The 27,056-nt window shown below is 39.0% G+C and overlaps 1 protein-coding gene across 3 annotated transcripts in view; it reads left to right on the top strand.

Annotated features, from left to right (window-relative positions):
• The window catches only part of HSDL2 (hydroxysteroid dehydrogenase like 2), an 83,408-nt gene that overhangs the window by 10,542 nt on the left and 45,810 nt on the right, over nt 1-27,056 (top strand). For all 3 annotated transcript variants that reach the window (XR_003790771.1, XM_029202671.1, XM_029202670.1), the window contains exons 2-5: nt 5,115-5,278; nt 6,212-6,310; nt 20,619-20,733; nt 26,693-26,796. Coding sequence is in view for 2 of the 3 variants with exons in the window: in XM_029202671.1 (XP_029058504.1) it covers nt 5,115-5,278; nt 6,212-6,310; nt 20,619-20,733; nt 26,693-26,796 (482 nt within the window). In the remaining variant the exon portion in view is untranslated. The remainder of the gene's footprint in view (nt 1-5,114; nt 5,279-6,211; nt 6,311-20,618; nt 20,734-26,692; nt 26,797-27,056) is intronic.

Genomic DNA, 27,056 nt, shown 5'->3' on the forward strand with positions numbered 1-27,056 from the left:
TCCATATATATGCTGTCTAAAAGAGACCCACTTCAGACATAGGGATACATACAGACTGAAAGTGAGGGGATGGAAAAAGATATTACATGCAAATGGAAATCAAAAGAAAGCCAGAGCAGCAATACTCATATCAGATAAAATAGACTTTAAAATAAAGAATGTTACAAGGGACAAGGAAGGACACTACATAATGATCAAGGTATCAATCCAAGAAGAAGATATAACAATTAGAAATATATACGCACCCAACATAGGAGCACCTCAATACATAAGGCAACTGCTAACAGCTATACAAGAGGAAATTGACAGTAACAATAATACTGGGGGACTTTAACACCTCACACCAATGGACAGATCATCCAAACAGAAAATTAATAAGGCAACACAAGCTTTAAATGACACAAGAGACCAGATAGATTTAATTGATATTTATAGGACATTCCATCTGAAAACAGCAAGTTACAGTTTCTTCTCAAGTGCTCATGGAACACTCTCCAGCATAGATCACATCTTGGGTCACAAATCAAGCCTTGGTAAATTTAATAAAATTGAAATCATAACCAGCATCTTTTCCGACCACAACGCTATGAGATTAGAAATCAATTGCAGGGAAAAAAACGTAAAAAACACACACATGGAGGCTAAACAATACCTTACTCAATAATCAAGAGATCACTGAAGAAATCAAAGAGGAAATCAAAATTACCTAGAGACAAATGACAATAAAAACATGACGATGGAAAACCTATGGAATGCAGCAAAAGCAGTTCTCAGAGGGAAGTTTATAGCAATACAAACCTACCTCAAGAAACAAGAAAAATCTCAAACAATCTAACCTTACACCTAAAGGAACTAGAGAAAGAAGAACAAACAAAACCCAAAGTTAGTAGAAGGAAAGAAATCATAAATATCAGAGCAGAAATAAGTGAAATAGAAAACAATAGCAAAGACCAATAAAAGTAAAAGATGGTTCTTTGAGAAGATAAACGAAATTGATAAACCTTTAGCCAGACTCTTCAAGAAAAAGAGGACTGAAATCAATAAAATTAGAATTGAAAAAGGAGAAGTTACAACAGACACCTCAGAAATACAAAGCATCCTAAGAGACTAGTACAAGCAACTCTATGTCAATAAAATGGATGACCTGGAAGAAATGGACAAATTCTTAGAAAGGTATAACCTTCCAAGACTGAACCAAGAAGAAATAGAAAATATGAACAGACCAATCACAAGTAATAAAATTGAAGCTGATTAAAAATCTTCCAACAAAAATCCAGGACCGGATGGATTCACAGGTGAATTATATCAAACATTTAGAGAAGAGCTAACACCCATCCTTCTCAAACTCTTCCAAAAAATTGTAGAACACTCCTAAACTCATTCTACGAGGCCACCATCACCCTGATACCAAAACCAGACAAAGATACTACAAGAAAAGAAACTTGCGAACCAATATCACTCATGAATATAGATGCAAAAATCCTCAACAAAATACTAGGAAACAGAATCCAACAGCACATTAAACGGATCATATGCCATGATCAAGTGGATTTACCCCAGGGATGCAAGATTCTTCAATATATGCAAATCAATCAATGTGATACACCATATTAACAAATGGAAGAATAAAAACCACATGATCATCTCAATAGATGCAGAAAAAGCTTTTGACAAAATTCAACACCCATTTATTATAAAAACTCTCCAGAAAGTGGGCATGGGCATAGAGGGAACCTACTTCAACATAATAAAGGCCATATATGACAAACCCAGAGCAAACATCATTCTCAATGGTGAAAAACTGAAAGCATTTCCTCTATGATCAGGAACAAGACAAGGATGTCCACTCTCACCACTATTATTCAACATAGTTTTGGACGTCCTAGCCACAGCAATCAAAGACAAAAAAGAAAAGGAATCCAAGTTGGAAAAGAAGTAAAACTGTCACTGTTTGCAGATGACATGATACTATACATAGAGAACCTTAAAGGTGCCACCAGAAAACTACTAGAGCTAATCAATGAATTTGGTAAGGTTGCAGGATACAAAATTAATGTACAGAAATCTCTTGCATTCCTATACACTAACAACTAAAGATCAGAAGAGAAATTAAGGAAACAATCCCATTCACCACTGCAACAAAAAGAATAAAATACCTAGGAATAAATCTACCTAAGGAGGCCAAAGACCTGTACTCAGAAAATTATAAGACACTGATGAAAGAAAGCAAAGATGACACAAACAGATGTAGAGATATGCCATGTTCTTGGATTGGAAGAATCAATATTGTGAAAATGACTATACTACACAAAGCAATCTACAGATACAATGTGACCCCTATCAAGCTACCAATGACATTTTTCACAGAACTAGAACAAAAAATTTTACAATTTGTATGGAAACACAAAAGACCCCGAATAGCCAAAGTAATCTTGAGAAGGAAAAACGGAGCTGGAGGCATCAGGCTCCCTTACTTCAGACTGTACTACAAAGCTACAGTAATCAAGACAGTATGGTACTGGCTCAAAAACAAATATAGATCAATGGAACAGGATAGAAAGCCCAGAGATAAACCCACGCACATATAGTCACCTTACCTTTGGCAAATGAGGCAAGAATATACAATGGAGAGAAGACAGCCTCTTCAATAAGTGGTGCTGGGAAAACTGGACAGGTACATGTAAAAGAATGAAATTAGAACACTCCCTAACACCAGACACTTGTAGGACTTCCCTGGTGGCGCAGTGGTTAAGAATCTGCCTGCCAATGCAGGGGACATGGGTTCAATCCCTGGTCTGGGAAGATCCCACATGCCACGGAGCAACCAAGCCCGTGAGCGACAAGTACTGAGCCCGTGTGCCTAGAGCCCGTTCTCTGCAACAAGAGAAGCCACCGCAGTGAGAAGCCCGCGCACCACAGTGAAGATTGGCCCCACTCGCCGCAACTAGAGAAAGCCCATGCACAGCAACAAAGACCCAACACAGCCAGAAAGAAGTAGATAAGTAAATTTATTTTTAAAAGCTCATTAAAAAAAAAAAGTCACATGTGCCCCAATGTTCTTTGCAGTGCTACAATTTGCCAGGTCATGGGGGCAACCTAAATGCCCATCAACAGATGAATGGATAAAGAAGATGTGGTACATATATACAATGGAATATTACTCAGCCATAAAAAGGAATAAAATTGGGTCATTTGTAGAGACGTGGCTGGACCTAGGGACTGTCATACAGAGTGAAGTAAGTCCGAAAGAGAAAAACAACTACCGTATATTAACACGTATACGTGGAATCTAAAAAAATGTTACAGATGAACCGGTTTGCAAGGCATAAATAGAGACACAGATGTAGAAAACAAACATATAGACAAAGGGGGAAAGCGGAGTGGGGGTGATGGTGGTGGGATGAATTGGGAGATTGGGATTGACATAGATACACTAATATGTATAAAATAGATAACTAATATGAACCTGCTGTATAATAAATAAAAATAAAGTAGTTGTCACTTTGTGGGTCGGGAGGAAGAAGAAGGATAGTTAGAGAGGAATAGACAGCTGGCTTCTGGGGCGTTGGTAATATTGTATTTCTATTTCTTGGTATTTATCTTAATTTGTTCTTTAAACTATACACATTAGTTTATATGCTTTTTGTGTGTTTGCTATTTCACTAAAAATAGTTAACACCTCTGTCTCTTCCTCACTTCTCCACTCCCCTTCTTTCTTGCTAAACCATTTATTCCTTATTTTGAAATCCTCCCACTTTTACCTCTTAATTTGCTTCTAGAGTGTAATTCTCCAGATCTTGGCAAGAGCTTTATGTTCTTTTGTTAACAAGCCTACTTCTCTGTTACCCCTGTCTTTGGTTACTGTCCCTTTTTCTCTTTGTCATTGTCACTTTTGCTGTCCTCTCCATCCTTCTCCTTAAACGAGCTTTTTATTTGCCTTTAGAAAGTAAACAAGAAAGTAGGTTTCCCTCACTGTTATCTGACTTTATACAGGTTTTCTTCTCATCTAACAACTGAATAATTAGAAGGTTAAAAGTTAAGGTGGGTAGATATAAAAAACTTAATGGACACAGAGAACTTTCCTCAGTACATTTGGATCACAGAATCTTTTGAACAATACCCTGAGTTCTTTGCCATCTTTCTACGTTTGTTTGTTTAACAGCATTACTGAGATGTAATTCACACACCACACAATTTACCCATTTAAAGTATACAATTAAGTGGTATATTATATATTTTTAGTATATTCACAGAGTTGTGCAACTATCACCACAATCAATTTTAAAATATTTTCATCATCCCCAAAAGAAACCCCATACCCCTCAGCTGTCAACCCCCAAATCCCCCACCCCCAGTCCTAGGCAAACATTAATCCTTGTGTCTCTATAGGTTTGCCTGTTCTGGACATTTCATATAAATGGAATCATACAATATGAGGTCCTTTGTGACTCTTTCAACTAGCATAATGTTTTCAAGGTTCAACCATGTAGCATAGATCAGTACTTCATTCCTTTTTATTGCTGAATATATCCCATTGTATTATGTATATATCACATTTTATTTTTCCATTCATCAGTTTATGGACATTTATGTTGTTTCCACTCTGGCTATTATAAGCAATGATGAGCATCTGTTAAAAAATTATTAGCTCTTACATAATTCCTTTTAAGTGGTATGTATTCATTGAAGAAAATTTGAAAAATTCTGAACAATATAAAGAATATGATACAATTTATTCATAATCCCACCACTCAAAAATAAGCTCTTTTAAAAAATCTTTCAAGAATAAGCTTTGTTAACACTTTTTCTGTCAGAAAAATACATTTATGTAGTTTATTATTTCCTCATTTCTCTTTAAGATTTACTTCTCATTTGAGCAGATTTTGTTTGCCAAGTCATGGCAAATCTGGCCGCTGCAGTTGTAATAATTTGTAAATCATTGTACAATGGGAGTAAAGTAGAGTTATTAGCTATCAGATGGGGAGGGAGGAGGGTTTATAGAAAGTTTGATAGAGGAGGAAACATGTTTTGTGACTATGTGCATGAATTCCTGTAACTGGTAAGTAAATAAAAACATTGAGCTTTTTAATAAGGTCACATTTGTTCTGTTGTAGGAAGCTAGCAGGATGTACTGTCTTCATCACAGGCGCGAGCCGTGGCATTGGCAAAGCTATTGCTTTGAAAGCAGCAAAGGATGGAGCAAATATAGTCATTGCTGCAAAGACTGCCCAGGCACACCCCAAACTTGCAGGCACAATCTATAGTGCTGCTGAAGAAAGTGAGTTTCAATACATAGAGAATTTGCTGGAAAGTTTAATTATATCTATCTGAAGTCTACCCTAAAAATAATTTTATCAGGTTAAAGAAATATTTTGTCACCTTACAGCAGTGTTTGGGAACCATTTTTCTCCCCAGCAGTTTTAAGTGATGGGAGAGACTCCCGTTAAATATCATGTCTCATGAGGGCAGTGGTTCTTGGATGGGAGCAGAGAGTAGAGGAGTGGAAGTAGAGGAAAGAATTTGAGAGGTGGATGGTGTGGACACTTTGAAAAAGTACTCCATGTTACTTGTTCTCTGCATAATTCACAAGTCATTATTTTAATATTTGCAGTTCACAAATAGCTATTGAGTGCTTATATTCAAGGCACTGTGCCAGGAGTAATGACTTAAATTTCAGCTTCAGTTGATATTGCTAGTTTTGTTAGTTATGTTAATAGTATTGTGGTTATGCTAGGGGAATACATATGAAGAAATTATGAGTGAAATGATGCCTGAGGTTTGTTTTGAAATACACCAGCAAAAAACAAAATGGAATTGGGGGCTAGATAAACAAATAACTGGCAAAACATTATCAATCATTGAACATAGGAGATGGATTGATGATAGTTCATTATACTATTCTTTATATTTTTGTAGATTTTTTGAAATTTTCCATAATAAAGGTCTTTTAAATTACCTTCCCCATTTTAATAGCATTTTAAAAAATTACCTTCCTTTTTGGTTTTTTAATAGAGTTGGCCTAGCTAGTCTGCAGCTGGATTCATCTGTCCTACTGTAGGGCAGAGTTGCTGGTAGTTATAAGACATAGTTATTTATATTGATTTTCTGAAAATGGGGTACTTTTTTCTTTTGACTCTTGTGTCAGAGGTTTGATATTGATGAAAGGTTTAATATTTGAATGCTTTAATGTTTCTTTGTTTATCCTTTGTAGTCAAAGCAGCTGGAGGAAAGGCCTTGCCATGTGTTGTTGATGTGAGAGATGAACAACAAATCAGCAGTGCAGTGGAGAAAGCAGTTGAGAAATTTGGAGGTAGAGCCTTCATTCTGAAATAATTATTGAATATTGGTAAAGTATAGGTGTAACTATAATTTTATATTTAATTTTCTTTTGATTATTTTTTCCTGAGTCTTTTTGAGTATAACCAGAAATGGGTATTTATTCATATAGAAGCACAGCTTAAAATCATCTGATGACTAATTGAATAATTATAAAAATCATTTTTTTCTCATTTTTTTTTAACATCTTTATTGGAGTATAATTGCTTTACAATGGTGTATTAGTTTCTGCTTTATAACAAAGTGAATCAGTTATACATATGTTCCCATATCTCCTCCCTCTTGCGTCTCCCTCCCTCCCACCCTCCCTATCCCACCCCTCTAGGCGGTCACGAAGCACTGAGCTGATCTCCCTGTGCTATGCGGCTGCTTCCCACTAGCTATCTACCTTACGTTTGGTAGTGTATATATGTCCATGCCTCTCTCTCGCTTTGTCACAGCTTACCCTTCCCCCTCCCCATATCCGCAAGTCCATTCTCTAGTAGGTCTGTGTCTTTATTCCTGTCTTACCCCTAGGTTCTTCATGACATTTTTTTTTTCTTCAATTCCATATATATGTGTTAGCATACGGTATTTGTCTCTCTCTTTCTGACTTACTTCACTCTGTATGACAGACTCTAGGTCTATCCACCTCATTACAAATAGCTCAATTTTGTTTCTTTTTATGGCTGACTAATATTCCATTGTATATACGTGCCACATCTTCTTTTTCCATTCATCCGATGATGGACACTTAGGTTGTTTCCATCTCCAGGCTATTGTAAATACAGCTGCAATGAACATTGTGGTATATGACTTTTTTTTTTGCGGTACGCGGGCCTCTCACTGCTGTGGCCCCTCCTGTTGTGGAGCACAGGCTCTGCATGCACAGGCCCAGCGGCCATGGCTCACGGGCCCAGCTGATCCGCGGCATGTGGGACCCCCCCCCCCGACTGTGGCATGAACCCATGTCCCCTGCATTGGCAGGTGGACTCTCAACCACTGCGCCACCAGGGAAGCCCCCTGACTCTTTTTTAATTATGGTTTTCTCAGGGTATATGCCCAGTAGTGGGATTGCTGGGTCATATGGTAGTTCTATTTGTAGTTTTTTAAGGAACCTCCATACTGTTCTCCATAGTGGCTGTACCAATGCACATTCCCACCAACAGTGCAAGAGTGTTCCCTTTTACCCACACCCTCTCTAGCATTTATTGTTTCTAGATTTTTTTTTAACATCTTTTTTTGGGTATAATTGCTTTACAATGGTGTGTTAGTTTCTGCTTTATAACAAAGTGAATCAGTTATACATATACATATGTTCCCATATCTCTTCCCTCTTGCGTCTCCCTCCCTCCCACCCTCCCTATCCCACCCCTCCAGGCGGTCACAGAGCACGGAGCTGATATCCCTGCGCTATGCGGGAGCTTCCCACTAGCTATCTACCTTACGTTTGTTAGTGTATATATGTCCATGCCTCTCTCTCGCTTTGTCACAGCTCACCCTTACCCCTCCCCATATCCTCAAGTCCATTCTGCAGTAGGTCTGTGTCTTTATTCCTGTCTTACCCCTTGGTTCTTCATGACATTTTTTTTTCTAAAATTACATATATATGTGTTAGCATACGGCATTTGTCTTTCTCTTTCTGACTTACTTCACTCTGTATGACAGACTCTAGGTCTATCCACCTCATTACAAACAGCTAAATTTCGTTTCTTTTTATGGCTGAGTAATATTCCATTGTATATATGTGCCACATCTTCTTTATCCATTCATCCGATGATGGAAACCTAGGTTGTCTCCATCTCCGGGCTATTGTAAATAGTGCTGCAGTGAACATTTTGGTACATGACTCTTTTTGAATTATGGTTTTCTCAGGGTATATGCCCAGTAGTGGGATTGCTGGGTCATATGGTAGTTCTATTTGTAGTTTTTTAAGGAACCTCCATACTGTTCTCCATAGTGGCTGTACCAATTCACATTCCCACCAGCAGTGCAAGAGTGTTCCATTTTCTCCACACCCTGTCCAGCATTTATTGTTTCTAGATTTTTTGATGATGGCCATTCTGACTGGTGTGAGATGATATCTCATTGTAGTTTTGATTTGCATTTCTCTAATGATTAAGGATGTTGAGCATTCTTTCATGTGTTTGTTGGCAGTCTGTATATCTTCTTTGGAGAAATGTCTAGGTCTTCTGCCCATTTTTGGATTGGGTTGTTTGTTTTTTTGTTATTGAGCTGCATGAGCTGCTTGTAAATTTTGGAAATTAATCCTTTGTCAGTTGCTTCATTTGCAAATATTTTCTCCCATTCTGAGGGTTGTCTTTTGGTCTTGTTTATGGTGTCCTTTGCTGTGCAAAAGCTTTGAAGTTTCATTAGGTCCCATTTGTTTATTTTTGCTTTTATTTCCATTTCTCTAGCAGGTGGGTCAAAAAGGATCTTGTTGTGATTTATGTCATAGAGTGTTCTGCCTATGTTTTCCTCTAAGAGTTTGATAGTTTCTGGCCTTGCATTTAGGTCTTTAATCCATTTTGAGCTTATTTTTGTGTATGGTGTTAGGGAGTGGTCTGATCTCATACTTTTACATGTACTTGTCCAGTTTTCCCAGCACCATTTATTGAAGAGGCTGTCCTTTCTCCACTGTACATTCCTGCCTCCTTTATCAAACTTAAGGTGACCATAAGTGCGTGGGTTTATCTCTGGGCTTTCTATCCTGTTCCATTGATCAATCTTTCTGTTTTTTGTGCCAGTACCATACTGTCTTGATTACTGTAGCTTTGTAGTATAGTCTGAAATCCAGGAGCCTGATTCCTCCAGCTCCATTTTTCGTTCTCAAGATTGCTTTGGCTATTCGGGGTCTTTTGTGTTTCCATACAAATTGTGAAATTTTTTGTTCTAGTTCTGTGAAAAATGCCAGTGGTAGTTTGATAGGGATTGCATTGAATCTGTACATTGCTTTGGGTAGTAGAGTCATTTTCACAATGTTGATTCTTCCAATCCAAGAACATGGCATATGTCTCCATCTATTTGTATCATCTTTAATTTCTTTCATCAGTGTCTTATAATTTTCTGCATACAGGTCTTTTGTCTCCTTAGGTAGGTTTATTCCTAGATATTTTATTCTTTTTGTTGCAGTGGTAAATGGGAGTGTTTTCTTGATTTCACTTTCAGATTTTTCATCATTAGTGTATAGGAATGCCAGAGATTTCTGTGCATTAATTTTGTACCCTGCTACTTTACCAAATTCATTGATTAGCTCTAGTAGTTTTCTGGTAGCATCTTTGGGATTTTCTATGTATAGGATCATGTCATCTGCAAACAGTGACAGCTTTACTTCTTCTTTTCTGATTTGGATTCCTTTTATTTCCTTTTCTTCTCTGATTTCTGTGGCTAAAACTTCCAAAACTATGTTGAATAAGAGTGGTGAGAGTGGGCAACCTTGTCTTGTTCCTGATCTTAGTGGAAATGCTTTCAGTTTTTCACCATTGAGGACAATGTTGGCTGTGGGTTTGTCATATATGGCCTTTATTCTGTTGAGAGAAGTTCCCTCTATGCCTACCTTCTGCAGGGTTTTTATAATAAAAGGGTGCTGAATTTTGTCGAAAGCTTTCTCTGCATCTGTTGAGATGATCATATGGTTTTTCTCCTTCAATTTGTTAATATGTTGATTAACATCAAATCAATATGTTGATTGATTTGCGTATATTCAAGAATCCTTGCATTCCTGGAATAAACCCCACTTGATCATGGTGTATGATCCTTTTAATGTGCTGTTGGATTCTGTTTGCTAGTATTTTGTTGAGGAGTTTTGCATCTATGTTCATCAGTGATATTGGCCTGTAGTTTGCTTTCTTTGTGACATGCTTGTCTGGTTTTGGTATCACGGTGATGGTGGCCTCGTAGAATGAGTTTGGGAGTGTTCCTCCCTCTGCTATATTTTGGAAGAGTTTGAAGAGGATAGGTGTTAGCTCTTCTCTAAATGTTTGATAGAATTTGCCTGTGAAGCCATCTGGTCCTGGGCTTTTGTTTGTTGGAAAATTTTTAATCCCAGTCTCAATTTCAGTGCTTGTGATTGGTCTGTTCATATTTTCTATTTCTTCCTGATTCAGTCTTGGCGGGTTTTGCATTTCTAAAAATTTGTCCATTTCTTCCAGGTTGTCCAATTTATTGGCATAGAGTTGCTTGTAGTAATCTCTCATGATCTTTTGTATTTCTGCAGTGTCAGTTCTTACTTCTCCTTTTTCATTTCTAATTCTATTGATTAGAGTCTTCTCCCTTTTTGTCTTGATGAGTGTGGCTAATGGTTTATCAATTTTTTTTATCCTCTCAAAGAACCAGCTTTTAGTTTTATTGATCTTTGCTATCGTTTCCTTCATTTATTTTTCATTTATTTCTGATCTGATCTTTATGATTTCTTTCCTTCTGCTAACTTTGGGGTTTTTTTGTTCTTCTTTCTCTAATTGCTTTAGGTGCAAGGTTAGGTTGTTTATTCGAGATGTTTCCTGTTTCTTAAGGTAGGATTGTATTGCTATAAACTTCCCTCTTAGAACTGCTTTTGCTGCATCCCATAGGTTTTGGGTCGTTGTGTCTCCATTGTCATTTGTTTCTAGGTATTTTTTGATTTCCTCTTTGATTTCTTCTGTGATCACTTCGTTATTAAGTAGTGTATTGTTTAGCCTCCATGTGTTTGTATTTTTTACAGATCTTTTCCTGTAATTGATATCTTGTCTCATAGCGTTGTGATCGGAAAAGATATTGATACAGTTTCAATTTTCTTAAATTTACCAAGGCTTGACTTGTGACCCAAGATATGATCTATCCTGGAGAATGTTCCATGAGCACTTGAGAAAAATGTGTGTTCTGTTGTTTTTGAATGGAATGTCCTATAAATATCAATTAAGTCCATCTTGTTTTTGTATCATTTAAAGCTTGTGTTTCCTTATTTATTTTCATTTTGGATGATCTGTCCATTGGTGAAAGTGGGGTTTTAAAGTCCCCTACTATAAATACGTTACTGTCGATTTCCCCTTTTATGGCTGTTAGTATTTGCCTTATGTATTGAGGTGCTCCTATGTTGGGTGCATAAATATTTACAATTGTTATATCTTCTTCTTGGATCAATCCCTTGATCATTATGTAGTGTCCTTCTTTGTCTCTTCTAATAGTCTTTATTTTAAAGTCTATTTTGTCTGATACGAGATTTGCTACTCCAGCTTTCTTTTGGTTTCCATTTGCATGGAATATCTTTTCCCATCCCCTTACTTTCAGTCTGTATGTGTCTCTAGGTCTGAAGTGGGTCTCTTGTAGACAGCATATATATGGCTCTTGTTTTTGTATCCATTCAGCCAATCTGTGTCTTTTGATGGGAGCATTTAATCCATTAACATTTAAGGTAATTATCGATATGTCTGTTCCTATTCCCATTTTCTTAATTGTTTTGGATTTGTTATTGTAGGTCTTTGCCTTCTCTTGTGTTTCTTGCCTAGAGAAGTTCCTTTAGCATTTGTTGTAAAGCTGGTTTGGTGGTGCTGAACTCTCTCAGCTTTTGCTTGTCTGTAAAGGTTTTAATTTCTCCATCAAATCTGAAGGAGATCCTTGCTGGGTAGAGTAATCTTGGTTGCAGGTTTTTCTCCTTCATCACTTTAAATATGTCCTGCCAGTCTCTTCTGGCTTGCAGAGTTTCTGCTGAAAGATCAGCTGTTAACCTTATGGGGATTCCCTTGTGTGTTATTTGTCGTTTTTCCCTTGCTTCTTTTAGTATGTTTTCTTTGTATTTACTTTTTGACAGTTTGATTAATATGTGTCCTGGCGTATTTCTCCTTGGATTTAACCTGTATGGGACTCTCTGTGCTTCCTGGACTTGATTAACTATTTCCTTTCCCATATTAGGGAAGTTTTCAACTATAATCTCTTCAAATATTTTCTCAGTCCCTTTCTTTTTCTCTTCTTCTTCTGGAACCCCTATAATTCAAATGTTGGTGCATTTATTGTTGTTCCAGAGGTCTCTGAGACTGTCCTCAGTTGTTTTCATTCTTTTTCTTTATTCTGCTCTGCAGTAGTTATTTCCACTATTTTATCTTCCAGGTCACTTATCCGTTCTTCTGCCTCAGTTATTCTGCTGTTGATCCCATCTAGAGTATTTTTAATTTCATTTATTGTGTTGTTCATTGTTGCTTGTTTCATCTTTAGTTCTTCTAGGTCCTTGTTAAATGTTTCTTGCATTTTGTCTATTCTATTTCCAAGATTTTGGATCATCTTTACTATCATTATTCTGAATTCTTTTTCAGGTAGACTGCGTATTTCCTCTTCATTTCTTAGGTCTGGTGGGTTTTTATCTTGCTCCTTCATCTGCTGTGTGTTTTTCTGTCTTCTCATTTTGCTTATCTTACTGTGTTTGGGGTTTCCTTTTTGCAGGCTGCAGGTTCGTAGTTCCCGTTGTTTTTGGTGTCTTTCCCCAGTGGCTATAGTTGGTTCAGTGGGTTGTGTAGGCTTCCTGTTGAAGGGGACTAGTGCCTGTGTTCTGGTGGATGAGGCTGGATCTTGTCTTTCCGGTGGGCAGGTCCACGTCTGGTGGTGTGTTTTGGGGTGTCTGTGGACTTACTATGATTTTAGGCAGCCTCTCTGCTAATGGATGGGGTTTTGTTCCTCTCTTGCTAGTTGTTTGGCATAGGGTATCCAGCACTGTAGGTTGCTGTTTGTTGAGTGAAGCTGGGTGCTGGTGTTGAGATGGAGATCTCTGGGAGATTTTTGCCGTTTGATATTATGTGGAGATGGGAGGTCTCTTGTGGACCAGTGTCCTGAAGTTGGCTCTCCCACCTCAGAGGCACAGCACTGACTCCTGGCTGCAGCACCAAGAGCCTTTGATCCACACGGCTCAGAATAAAAGGGAGAAAAGGAAGAAAGAAAGAAAGAGAGAGAGAGAAAGAGAGAGAGGGAGGGAGGGAGGAAGGAAGAAGAAAGAAAGAGAATGGGAACAAGGGAGGAAGGAAGAGAATAAAATAAAATAAAGTAAGATAAAATAAAGTTATTAAAATAAAAAATAATTATTAAGAAAAAAAAATTTTTTTTAAGAAAAAAGAAAAAAAAAAAACGGATGGATAGAACCCTAGGACTAATGGTGAAAGCAAAGCTATACAGACAAAATCTCACACAGAAGCATACACATACACACTCACAAAGAGAGGAAAAGGGGAAAAATAAATCTTGCTCTCAACGTCCACCTCATCAATTTGGGATGATTCATTGTCTATTCATGTATTCCACAGATTCAGGGTACATCAAGTTGATTGTGGAGCTTTAATCCGCTGCTTCTGAGGCTCTGGGAGAGATTTCCCTCTCTCTTGTTTGTTTGCACAGCTCCCGGGGCTCAGCTTTGGATTTGGCCCCGCCTCTGCGTGTAGGTCGCTGGAGGGCATCTGTTCTTTGCTCAGACAGGACGGGGTTAAAGGAGCAGCTGCTTTGGGGGCTCTGGCTAACTCAGTTTGGGGGGGGAGGGGTGCAAATGCGGGGCGAGCCTGCGGCGGCAGAGGCCAACGCGATGTTGCACCAGCCTGAGGGGCGCTGTGCATTCTCCCGGGGAAGTTGTCCCTGGATTCCGGGACCCTGGCAGTGGCGGGCTGCACAGGCTCCCCGGAAGGGAGGTGTGGATAGTGACCTGTGCTCGCACAGAGGCTTCTTGGTGGTGGCAGCAAAAGTCTTATGCGTGTCTCTGGGGTCTGTGCTGTTAGCCGTGGCTCGCCCCCGTCTCTGGAACTCCTTTAAGCAGCGCTCTTAATCTCCTCTCCTCGCGCACCAGGAAACAAAGAGGGAAGAAAAAGTCTCTTGCCTCTTCGTCAGGTCCAGACTTTTCCCGGACTCCCTCCCGGCTAGCCGTGGCAAACTAACCCCTTGCAGGCTGTGTTCACGCTGCCAACCCCAGTCCTCTCCTTGCGCTCCTACCGAAGCCCGAGCCTCAGCTCCCAGCCCCGCCCACCCCGCCCGGAGAGCAGACAAGCCTCTCGGGCTGGTGAGTGCCGGTCGGCCCTGATCCTCTGTGCGGGAATCTCTCCACTTTGCCCTCCGCACCCCTGTTGCTGTGCTCTCGTCCGCGGCTCCGAAGCTTTCCCTCTCCGCCACCCGCAGTCTCCGCCCGCGAAGGGGCTTCCTAGTGTGTGGAAACCTTTCCTCCTTCACAGCTCCCTACCACTGGTGCGGGTCCCGTCCCTATTCTTTTGTCTCTGTTTATTCTTTTTTCTTTTGCCCTAGCCAGGTACGTGGGGAGTTTCTTGCCTTTTGGGAGGTCTGAGGTCTTCTGCCAGCATTCAGTAGGTGTTCTGTAGGAGCTGTTCCACGTGTGGATGTATTTCTGGTGTATCTGTGGGGAGGAAGGTGATCTCCGCGTCTTACTCTTCCACCATCTTCCCGATTCCCCTAAAAATCATTTTGGATAGTATAACAAATTTACCATCCAAAATAAAATTAAGACCTTGACAATAACATACATCTAGCCAAGTGGTTCCCCAGATCCCATCCACTTGTCTCTCCCCAGTTCATGTAACCATCATTTGATGACTTTTTAATATTTATTGAATAAAGTGCAGATAACCTATTGGCATTCAAGATCTTTCACATTCTGGTGTTAACAGACTTGTTTTGGTTTCATCTTTCTTCTACACCCCTATGTAAACTCCATACTTCAGCCAAAATTGTTTACATCCATTTCCTTACCTTGAATTTTTTTTTGCCTCTCAGCTTTTGCTGTTCCTATTCCTGAGGCTCCTCCAGTGCCCACTCCTCCACCTCTGATCCTTCCTGAAATGTTCCCTTCTTTGTCTTTTGAAATCCTACCTTTTTGTGCTTTAATCTCATCTCCTTCACAAAGCCAGTTTCCTGACTATGCCAACTAATCAGAAGTGTACATTTTTCTTTCTCTGAATTCCAAAAACATTCCTTTGATCCTCATCTTGTACGACTTTAGATCTTAGTATTTCTTTTTTGTCCCCAATTGGTTCATAAGCTGCTAGAAGGCAAGTGTTGGGAGTTGAACTGAGACTTTGATGGCATTATAGCAAGGCACGTAGCCATGTCCTGATCCTGCCCTATTACCACTCTCTCCCTATAATATTCCAGAGACTGTATGTACATACAAAGGATATTGCCCAATGGGAAACAAGGTTAATGCTTTATTGTTAGCAAGGCTCGTGCTTATAACTCCCAGTGTGGAGTGCTGTGTTATTCAGGACTGGAGCACAAAGCTTTGGCTCAAATGGGGCCTCTTCTTTTAAATCCAAAATCTTACTCCTGGTTGGCAGCCTTTCCCAAAGTAATGTGAATGCCCATGAGAGAAGAGGAGAGAGAAAGCAAAATTACTGGGGTTTTTTTTCTTACTGATCGGGCTGCAAATATGAAAGAGGAAGGAGAGGAAGCCACATTCATATGCAGAACCTTTTATCTAAAATGACTTCACCTACTAGTGAAAGTGAGCAATTAGTGCCAATTAGGACTTAACCTAATTAGTTTAGCCATTCATTTTTAGGGAGGAATTAAGGGATAAGGTGGGTGAAGGTGGAAGACTGGAGCTTTTCCTTTCTCTGTATTCATCCAGTTTTAGTTCTTTCTGTTGATCCATTGGGTTTATCAACTGAGGGCAAGTTTATCCTTCTTGGAGAATGGAATCATCAGAATATTGGGGAGAGCTGCTACCAGCTTTGTCTGAGCCCTTTCTCGATCTTTATTTCTGTCCTGTAGTTCAGTTAGAGAACATCAGCAGTTCAGCTGTTGTCTGGTATTGTCCCAAGAAACCTCTGAAATGAGTCAAGATGGACATTAGTTAAAGATACTCAAGACCATACTATATAGGCCCCAAATTCACCCCCCATTTATTGTTTTTTTAAATTTAATTATTTTAAACTTTTTAAAAAAATTTTATTTTTTGGCTGTGTTGGGTGTTCGTTGCTGCACGTGGGCTTTCTCTAGTTGGCGGTGAGCGGGGGGCCTACTCTTTGTTGTGGTGCGCGGGCTTCTCATTGCAGTGGCTTCTCTTGTTGCGGAGCACAGGCTCTAGGCGCGCGGGCTTCAGTAGTTGCAGCACATGGACTCAGTAGTTGTGCCCTAGAGCATGTGGGATTCAGTAGTTATGGCTCACGGGCTCTAGAGCACAGGCTCGGTAGTTGTGGCGCACAAGCTTAGCTGCTTCACGGCATGTGGGGTCTTCCTGGACCAGGGTTCGAACCCGTGTCCCCTGCATTGGCAGGCAGATTCTTAACCACTGTGCCACCAGGGAAGTCTCCCCTTTTATTTTCATTTTTATTTTTTTAATTTTATTTTTCTTAATTGAAGTACAGTTGATTTACAAAGTTGTGCCAATCTCTGCTGTCCATCAGGGTGACTCAGTTATACACATGTATACATTCTTTTTTTAATATTCTTTTCCATTATGGTTTATCACAGGATATTAACTATAGTTCCCTGTGCTATACAGTAGGACCTTGTTGTTTATCCATCTTATATATAATAGTTTTCACCCGCCTTTTAACTTCCTGTCTTGAATTCTAGCTGCATTGTCTAATCTGGTTCACCAGAAAGAGTTACACATTACGTACTAATGACAGCATAGTCTAAAAATTTGTTCCTGAGTGTCAAAATGTGAAGCAGCTCCACTTTCCAGAGTTGGGATCCTCCAGAATAAACTGAAGTCTCACAAATTGATTTCTTCTCCTATTGTTGCCACAGAATTTAAAGAGCCACACTGAAATCTTTTTCTTGGAAGAATTAAGACCAAGAAATCTCTCCTCTCCAATTTTCTAACTCTATTTTGTCCCAGCCAAGGAGGTTCACTCAGGTGCATGGATGGTCTGCATTTTTTTAGCCACTGTAGCTTAGATTGTCTTCCATTGAACCTGGTATCATTCCTTCAGCATCTTCAGTGTTGGATTAGTTCAACTTTGTCTATCATGTGATCTACTTTTCCAGGAGTAGACAGAGAAAACGGTAAGGACAAAAGCAAATCTTGGTTTTTGTTTCTTTAGAAGCCAGTGGATCCATATTATTGATTTGGGCTTCATGTCCTAGAACTTAGTTCAGTTGCTAGAAATCTTCAATTAAGAAGGTATGCTTTTCATATCTTTGGGGAAAAAAAATCTCCCAATGTATTTTGCTACCTGTTGTTGAGATGGGCATCTGAAACACTTCTTTTTTTTTAAATTAATTAATTAATTAATTTTATTTTTGGCTGCGTTGGGTCTTAGCTGTGTGTGGGCTTTCTTTATTGCAGCAAGCAGGGGCTACTCTTTGTTGTAGTGCCTGGGCTTCTCATTGCCGTGGTTTCTCTTGTTGTGGAGCACCGGCTCTAGGCACGTGGGCTTTAGTAGTTGTGGCATGCGGTCTCAGTAGCTGTGGCTCGCGGGCTCTAGAGTGCAGGCTCAGTAGTTGTGGCTCATGGGCTTAGTTGCTCCACGGCATGTGGGATCTTCCTGGACCAGGGCTCAAACCCGTGTCCCCTGCCTTGGCAGGCGGATTCTTAACCACTGCGCCACCATGGAAGCCCTGAAACCTTTCTATCTTCTTGCTAAATTTACAAATTGGTGGTGGAGTTACCTTTATTTTGGAATCTCTCCTAACATTTCCTTCCCTCCTCCTTAGGATCCACTTTGATGTATTTAAAGTGTTTTGCTTTCCATTTGCCCATTAACTTCTGCTTTTCTGGCATAACAATGCAGAATCTTAATTCTTAATTCTTCAGTGAGCTCTGTTCAGCATCTCAGCTTCCGCTGTCTCCTAATCAGGATGGATGCCACATTTATGAGATGATTCATAGCCTGCTCTTTTTTCCTCTGTGTTTTTTTCCCACAGATCTCCCAAGTCTTTATATTTTGCTCGTTTTGTTTTAGTTCCACACTGTGGTTGCTACTGATATGGTCTGGCTTGGAGTTTTGTAGGCCTTTGAAGTCTGCCTTTTAGGGAGCACTCTACCTTTGTTTTGCCCTCATATTTCTCTCTGCTGGGGAATTATCCCTAACAAAGTCCTGCACAGTGGATGGTGCTTTCTGACCTGTGCCCTGGGGGGCCTCTGCCACATGGTACTCCCTATCACCTTGCCTTCCCTCATCTTCAGAGTGTTTCCGGCCTTGAGTAAATTATGCTATTTCATAAACCACAGATGTGATCTTTCCTGCCACCTTTTTCTTCTGCAGCAGGCATACATATATGCCTTTTCTTTATCATTTCCCACCATCGTTCCCTGATCCATTTTAATTTGGCCCATCTGAGTTCAGAAATTTTAAGATATCTCTTAATTGGACCCAGTTTTTTTTCTCTTTATCACTGGCAAGTCAAATACAGTTTTCCCAGTCAGTATATCTTCATTACTCATCTACTTTCTTTTGCTTTTGGGCCCAGATGTTTGCTCTGCTAACATAGCTGTCACTTATTATCACATAGTGAGAGATGAAGTCAATAAAGTTTGGATTTGCCTAAGGAATCCATTGATTGGATCAACCCTCATTAGCTTCATCGCCTTAATTAGGGTAATTCTACACAGGTGGTTTGCACACCCATCAGTCCAGCATCTCACCCAGACCCACACTCAATTTGCTTTGCTCCCACCTGGCTTTTTCTTTAGTGAATATTATCTTCCTTGTCTCTTAGGCCCTAGCAGCATGGCTTATACAGAGTAGCCCCTCAGTGATTATCTCTTAGTGATGAGATTGAGCAATATCTAGTTTTGTGAATTGAGAAGCATGTCGTGGATTTAAAAATTCCTCTCACTGGTCTTTACCACTTGTGAAGGCAAACCATCATCATTTTGTTTATTCTGGAAAGCTGGTAGTCACAGGACATGAAACTTGTCCAATATATACAGGTGATTTACTTGAGTCTGAGTTTTGTTATAACGAAGATATAAAATGTAATATAGTTGAATCCAAAGTTATTCTAAGGACACGTTTTAAGAAAACATTAGTAGCGCAAACTCTGTGCTAAAGAATATGGAAATTGAGGAATGAGGACGTGATCAAAATTTTATAATGTTACTATAAATGAAGAAAGGGAGCTTATGACTAATATGTTGTAAGTATAATAACCTTATTTAAACCATTTTCCACATATTGTGAGAGAGGGACAAAGCGAAGTTAAGATAATAAAAGACGTTTAAGGCAACAGTCTAACTCCAGCAGTAGAAATTGTCATATATCTATTTGATAGAATATTAAATGCTCTTTAGAAAGAATGGATGCAGCTAGAGATAATCATACTAAGTGAAATAAATCAGAAAGAGACAAATACCATATGATATTACTTATATGTGGAGTCTAAAATATGACACAAATGAACTTATCTACGAAACAGAAACAGACTCACAGACATAGAGAACAGACCTGTGGTTGCCAAGGGGGAGGGGGATGGGGGAGGGACGGATGGGGAGTTTGGGGTTAGTAGATGCAAGCTATTACATATATTGAATAGAACGCATAAACAACAAGGTCCAACTGTATCGCACAGGGAACTATATTCAGTATCCTGAAATAAACTATAATGGAAAAGAATATAAAAAAGAATGTATATATATCTATAACTGAGTCACTTTGCTGTACAGCAGAAATTAACACAACATTGTAAATCTGCTGTACTTCAATTTAAAGGAAAAGAATTATGAAGGCCATGTAGAAATGCAGAAATGTGTTTGAGATGCTTTTGTATTTTACCATTTTCATTTAACATTATTTAAGCTTGTAACCATAAATGTTACATATGGATAAGGACTGGATAGAATATGCAGAAATAATCATTATTCTAAATTTATTTTGTGTATAAGTTACCAAAACAAACCTGATCTATTTTCATGATTTGCCTGGAATTTAAACTCTAGGTCATTTTTCTTTTCCCAGTTCCCAAGACCAGAAAGGAGCTCTTCCATTTAAGTAAGGGCCTTTGAGAGGAGGGAGACCGGTGTGCTTGGAAGGGAGACAGGCCTTGGAAAGATGATGGGGGGGTGGGAAACTTTAAGGAAATTGACCTAAGGTTCTTGGAGACAAGGAGGGAAGACCAGGAAGTAAGAGAACAGATAAGGACGGGAGCTACAAACCACTAAGGACTAAGCTTCTTTGCAGTTTCCTGTGGAGCCCTGGTTATGGTCTCCATGTGCCAGTGAAAATCATTTGGGTGCTGTTTTGACGTACCTACTGAGTCTTGCATTGGTGTATTCGTCAGTCATATTATCTAAAGGAAGTATTTGTGAACTCGGGCTTCAACTATATAGAGTGAATGTTTTTTATTTCTTTTTGTTATAAAGTCTAAATTACATTACTAAGAAGTTGATTATTTGAATACAGGAATTGATATTCTGGTGAATAATGCCAGTGCTATTAGCTTGACCAACACATTGGAAACACCTACAAAGAAAGTGGATTTGATGATGAACATCAACACCAGAGGCACCTATCTTACGTAAGTTAAAGACCTGTGGGAGAGAGTGTTGCAGTATTTTGTCAGAGAACTAGTTGTAAACAGATTTGAATAGGTTAGGAATACAGTTTAAAATCTAGTCAACCCTTATAAAGGCCTAAAAGTGCTCCAAGTCAGTAGGTAGCATTTTAAATAGTTTTATTCAGAGTGCCTTTTCTCTGTGATTCTAATAAAGACTAAAGTATAGCTCAAACATTTTCAAACATTTGCATGAGTAAATATATATATATGCATACCAAGTCTTCTGGCAAACCTGCAGTAGTCTCTTCCTCTGAAAAACACTGGAGTTTTAGTTATGTAAATAACAAGAAGCTCATTATGAATCCCATTTTAATGTAATTGAAAAAGGCTAATGCTATCTTAGGCAGTGTCAGGGAAAATATCAAATATAGAATGAGAGCAAATGTAGTCCTGTTGTGTTCTGGATTGGTCAGACCTAGTCCACTCTTGTTTGTTTGTCCATTTGTTTATCTGTTTATTTACCTTCGGCTTCTACCATTTTTCATGTGGATATAAGGGCAGATCAGCACAGCACTTTCTTATCTGCCTTATATGTACTTGTGTGTATCTGCCTTATACGTTTGCATAGAACAGGTGGTTAGGAACTTGGGCTTTGGAGGCAGACTCCTTTGAGGATTCAAATTTCACCCCCCACCCTTCATGACTCACTATCTTCATGAGCTTGTACAAGTAACTTAAGCTCTTGCAGAGTCTGTTTTCTCATTTGTAAAATGGGGATAATAGAGAAGTATGTCATAAAATTGGTAATAAGGGTTAAATGTAAAATTTGTCTTTAATTTTGAACTTTGCCCTTGGATGTGTGTTTTTGGATCTGCAAAACTTGGCTCTGACAGTGTTAAACATTTTGTTTTTATTAGTTACCTATATTCATAATTTCATTAGCTGCCTACATGAAAAAAATCAGGAGATTTACACAAAAATCCCGATTTCTGGCTTTCTTGAAACATTGGCCACATAGAGACAGCGTTCCCACATGGCAACAGTTAGCTACCATAGCCCAGTGGCAGAGTATCAACTGCGTTATCAGATGGGGACTGGGCACCATTGTCTCTGGATGCTGAGGGCAGGCTAAAAAGTTGCCACTTATCATTGTGCTTGCACTTTTCCTTCTTCTATTAAAGGAGAAAGTAAAATATTTCTCATACCCATGTCTCTATCTGAAGTGGGAAAATGAGACATATGCCAAGAGGGCCATATGTGCAAGTAAAATGGTTGAGAGCTTGCTTCTTTGTAGATGTGGGGCATATTTCTATAAATTCAGTGTGTAACCTATATTCCTCCTGAATGGAAACCATAGAGAATCAAACCATAGTAAGATCTGTGGCAAGCATATTGAAAAGATTATGGTGAAAAACTTAATGAACTAGAAAGAGGACTAACATTTCAATAGGTTTGTGTTTACTTTCAAATAAAATAAGCAATGCTGCTGTGTGATGCAGTTATGTGTTACAAGAAGAAATTATCTGGGCATCAAAATATTTTACAGCTGGTAACTTTGTGAAAGAATTTTGATTGAATGTAAACACTCATTTAAATAAGTGTTTAAAAATATAAACCTAACCAGGAATACTATTCCTGCTGAATTAAGGGTTAGAAGGGCATGATGCATGAAAAACTTAAATCATTTATGGCATTTATTATAGATGACGAAGCCACAGGAATAAATATTCCACCCACCCAGTTATATTTATTTATGGTGTCAGGATAATTTTGATGTAATTAAAGTTTTTTAGACTGGATACTCATGACATGAACATCAGGAAATGACTTGAGGATTGAGAAATGTTTTAGAAAATGTAATGTGGGTTTATCAAAAGTGGTAATCAAGACTTCCCTGGGGGCGCAGTGGTTAAGAATCCGCCTGCCAATGCAGGGGACACAGGTTCGAGCCCTGGTCCAGGAAGATCCCACATGCCGTGGAGCAACTAAGCCTGTGTGCCACAACTACTGAGCCTGTGCTCTAGAGCCCGTGAGCCACAACTACTGAGACCGCGTGCCACAACTACTGCAGCCCGTGTGCCTAGAACCTGTACTCCACAACAAAAAGAAGCCACTGCAATGAGAAGCCCGCACACCGCAACAAAGAGTAGCCCGTGCTCGCCGCAACTAGAGAATGCCTGCGCACAGCAATGAAGACCCAATGCAGCCAAAAAATTAATTAATTAAAAAAAAATCCACCTGCTAGTGCAGGGGACACAGGTTCGATCCCTGGTCCTGGAAGATCTCACGTGCTATGGAGCAACTAAGCCTGTGCACCACAACTACTGAGCCTGCGCTCTAGAGCCCGCGAGCCACAGCTTCTGAGCCCACGCACTACAACTCTGAAGCCTGTGTGCCTAGAGCCCATGCTCCGCAACAAGAGAAGCCACCGCAATGCAAAGCCTGCACACCTCAACGAAGAGTGGCCCCGCTGGCTGCAACTAGAGAAAGCCCGCACGTAGCAACAAAGACCCAATGCAGCCCAAAGTAAATAAAAAACAAAAAGTGGTATAGACAGTGTGGCTGTGATGGTCAGGGTTAACTTTAAACTTATACAAGTCTAAACTAATGTAGAAGTGTTTCACAGAGGTGTAGAAATTAAGTTTGTTCATTGTATTGTTCACTAGGAATAGCTCTTGCTAAAAAGTTAAAAACAGGCCGTTATGAATTCTAAGAATTAAATAGACTTCTGTGGTTTGAAATACAGACTATTCAGTGCTTTACTCATGTTGAATACAAAGTGACTGTCAGTTCTGTGACAAGGTTGTGTGGTTGTGGTGTATTGTTGTAGAGATTTTGTTTTTGATTAGAAAGAAATCAATTCTTTTTTGCCACCCAAGAGAAAATTCCCAACTCAGTTCCCAAGCAAAGATTGGGTCAAAGACTTGGCTTTTTTAGCTGACATTATGACTTACGGAAACACAAGTATATGATTCTCATTGCTCATTCCTTATGAAATTATGTCTTTGGAAAACCCATTTGTCAAGAATAATTTGTCCCCTTTCCTATAACAAGGTTATTTTCCAAAAATGAAAGTGATGGCCTAAACTACACTCCTGTTTATAGATTTGTTCAGTTCAAAACAAAACCAAAAAATCTGATATAGGAAAATGAACTAACTTTAAAATTACCTTTATGAATGAAAACTATTTGTGCAGTTGAAGAACTACAAATGGAATACATAAGCTGTAGGGCACTAAGGTACTAAAAACTAAATATGAGTACGTTGGAGTAATAGATCTACAAATATCTCAGGAATAGATACCCTAAAATAAACCCCTTTTTTTTTTTTTAATTTTTATTTTTTCGGTACGCGGGCCTCCCACTGTTGTGGCTTCTCCCGTTGCAGAGCACCGGCTCCGGACGCGCAGGCTCAGTGGCCATGGCTCACGGGCCCAGCCGCTCTGCGGCATGTGGGATCCTCCTGGACCAGGGCACAAACCCGTGTCCCCTGCATCGGCAGGCGGACTGTCAACCACTGCACCACCATGGAAGCCCTAAAACCCTTTTTTAAAGCAAAGATTCTATTCACTGTTGAAAGTTCCTATATTTATTAACAGCTATTTTTTAAAATAAAATTTATTTATTTATTTATTTTGGCTGCATTGGGTCTTCGTTGCTATGCATGCGCTTACTCTAGTTGTGGTGGGCGGGGGCTACTCTTTGTTGCCGTGCACGGGCTTTTCATTGCAGTGGCTTCTCTTGTTGCGGAGCACGGGCTCTAGGCGCACGGGCTTCAGTAGTTGCGACATGTGGGCTCTGTAGTTCTGGCACAGGGGTTTAGTTGCTCTGTGGTATGTGGGATCTTCCTGGGCCAGGGCTTGAACCCGTGTCCCCTGCATTGGCAGGTGGATTCTTAACCACTGTGCCACCAGGGAAGTCCCTATTAACAGCTAGTTTTAAATAAAATTGTTCCCAGTTAAAAGCATTTTACAATGCCAGTTGAAAGACCTGACATTGACCTTTGAACCAAACAAAGGGTGTCAGGTTTTTGGTCCTCTATGAAAGGCATACATTATAAAAGAGAAATTCATAATGAGATATTTCCATTTAAATTTTTGTTTTGTTTTTTATTTAGTGACACTCATTTCATTCACAGAAGATAAGTACAGATTGTTTTCTCAGGGAAGCCTGAGAAGCATCCTCAGGGAGAGAGTAGGGGAAGGCCCAAAGAACTGACCTATTTGGAGATTTCAGCAAGGATCTGGAGCTGCTTCCTGATCCCTGGTGCCCAGGGCCCTGTGGCCTATGTCTTGTGTTCTAGTGGTTTAAAGAAACAGGGTTGGAAGACGGGAGGTAGAATGCAGATCCTTATTTGTATTTCTAAGTTTTAATTAAATATATAACCTCCAGTATTATATGTGTTTGTATCATGTTAAATGCTTATAGAAATTCAGTAATAAGGCTCAATTGTATTTCTGAACCGTTGCTCTTTCTTATACCCAGCTCACTTTATTCATTTACTCAAATGCCCTATAGGCCTTGGAGCTTACAACCCTGATTAAGTAAAATAATTCATGTGAAGGTAATAACTAATAAGTGCAGTGCCTAGCATACAGTAAGTTTCTAGTAAACTTAGCTATTTTATTAAGCTCAAGGTATTAGTATCTAAGCGTGGTGCTAAGAATTTTCAATATAATGTGTAAGATAGGGCATGTTGCCGTGGAAAACGTACCTGATTAGGGTTAGTAACGCTGAGGGTTAGGCAAGCAAAGTACAGGTGGAAAGGTTTTGTCTAATATATCAGAGAAGCTCATGTTTGTAATGTAAATGAAATGAACTCCTTCCCTTGAGTGTGAAATACGGTCTTATTGCTTGGAATAGGTTGTTTCCTGTTGATGCTTTGACATGCAGCTTCACTGTTCTAATGACAAACAGCTGTAATATTGTTTGCCCTTCTCTACCTCACCCCGATAAAAGTGAAGCACCTTTCTAATAGAAAAACAATATGTACAAAAACCCTTTAGTGATATTGATTGTATTTGGTTTATAAACTTAAAAAGACATTGCAAAAAAAAAAACACATTGTAGATGGTAACAAGAATGTTGCAGATTGGTAATAAAGAAACAGACTTAAGAAGAATGGACTAGTTTCAAGTCCTAGAAGTTATTGAATGTGAAATAAAACTAAAAACTAAAATTATTAAGCTACAATATGTTATTAAGCTATATACTATAGCTTAATAATTAAACATTTCCAAATATTGGACCTGTGTCTTTTGTAAAATAAATTATCTACCTTTCTGAAAGTGTTTAAAAAACAAACAACTAAATATTGCCTGCAAAGGAACATTGCATTGCATATTGGTACAAATTAAATTTGGTTATGTATTGGGAGTTCATGTTATTAAATTACAGTTCCAGTGTGGTAGGAATACTATACCTACTAAGATGAAAAAAAATCAGAATCTGTAATACTAATAATAACAGTTGTTTATTTCATGTTTAATATATGCACTGTTCTAAGTATCTCATATGTATCATTTCATTTTAATCCCTTGGTCAATCCTAGATAGTGGCAGGTATTACCAACATTTACAAGTGAGAAAACTAAGAATTAGAATACTATATATTTTGCCCCAGATTACACAATGAAGGGCAGAAGGAGGATTTGAACCTAGGTCTGTCCGACTTGGAAGGATGTAGTTGAAGATAATCTAAGTTGGATTTAAGGCTAGTGTGCCACGGAATTGATTATTTTCATCAAGCAGATCATATTGTCAGGCCATTATGCATAGCTTCAAAGGATGAATATTAGTTGCTTTTCCTATCTGCATTCCAGGTAAGTGGGGGAACAACAACAAAGAAAACCAACAGAAGTACCCTGCCGGTTATTGAACAAGTTCAGTTGCTCTGTAGAAGTAGTTTAAAATATAACTTAAGAAAGTAATGAAGCTGTTAGAAAGCTAGTAACTTGACTTGTGTTTTCTTTTGCTTTCAGATCTAAAGCATGCATTCCTTATTTGAAAAAGAGTAAAATTGCTCATATCCTCAATCTCAGCCCACCGCTGAACCTAAATCCACTGTGGTTCAAACAGCACTGTGGTAGGTGGTAGGATGAGGGGATGGCTTGTTTAGTCAGTTTGTTTTGTATTAAACCAGTATATCTATGATGTAATCACAATTTGTACATAGCGTTCAACATTAAATTTTCCATGCAGAAATTGATAGCATTTTGTAAGTAGATTCTTAATCTTTTATCTTTAATTTTAAAAATTGAGGTATAATTTACATTAAATAAAATGCACAGATGTTAATGGTTCAGTCTGATGAGGTTTGACAAACGTATACACCTGTATAACCAA

Source organism: Monodon monoceros, unplaced genomic scaffold, assembly GCF_005190385.1.
Source record: "Monodon monoceros isolate NGI ecotype Baffin Bay Population unplaced genomic scaffold, NGI_Narwhal_1 Super_Scaffold_5, whole genome shotgun sequence".
Lineage (NCBI taxonomy): Eukaryota > Metazoa > Chordata > Mammalia > Artiodactyla > Monodontidae > Monodon > Monodon monoceros.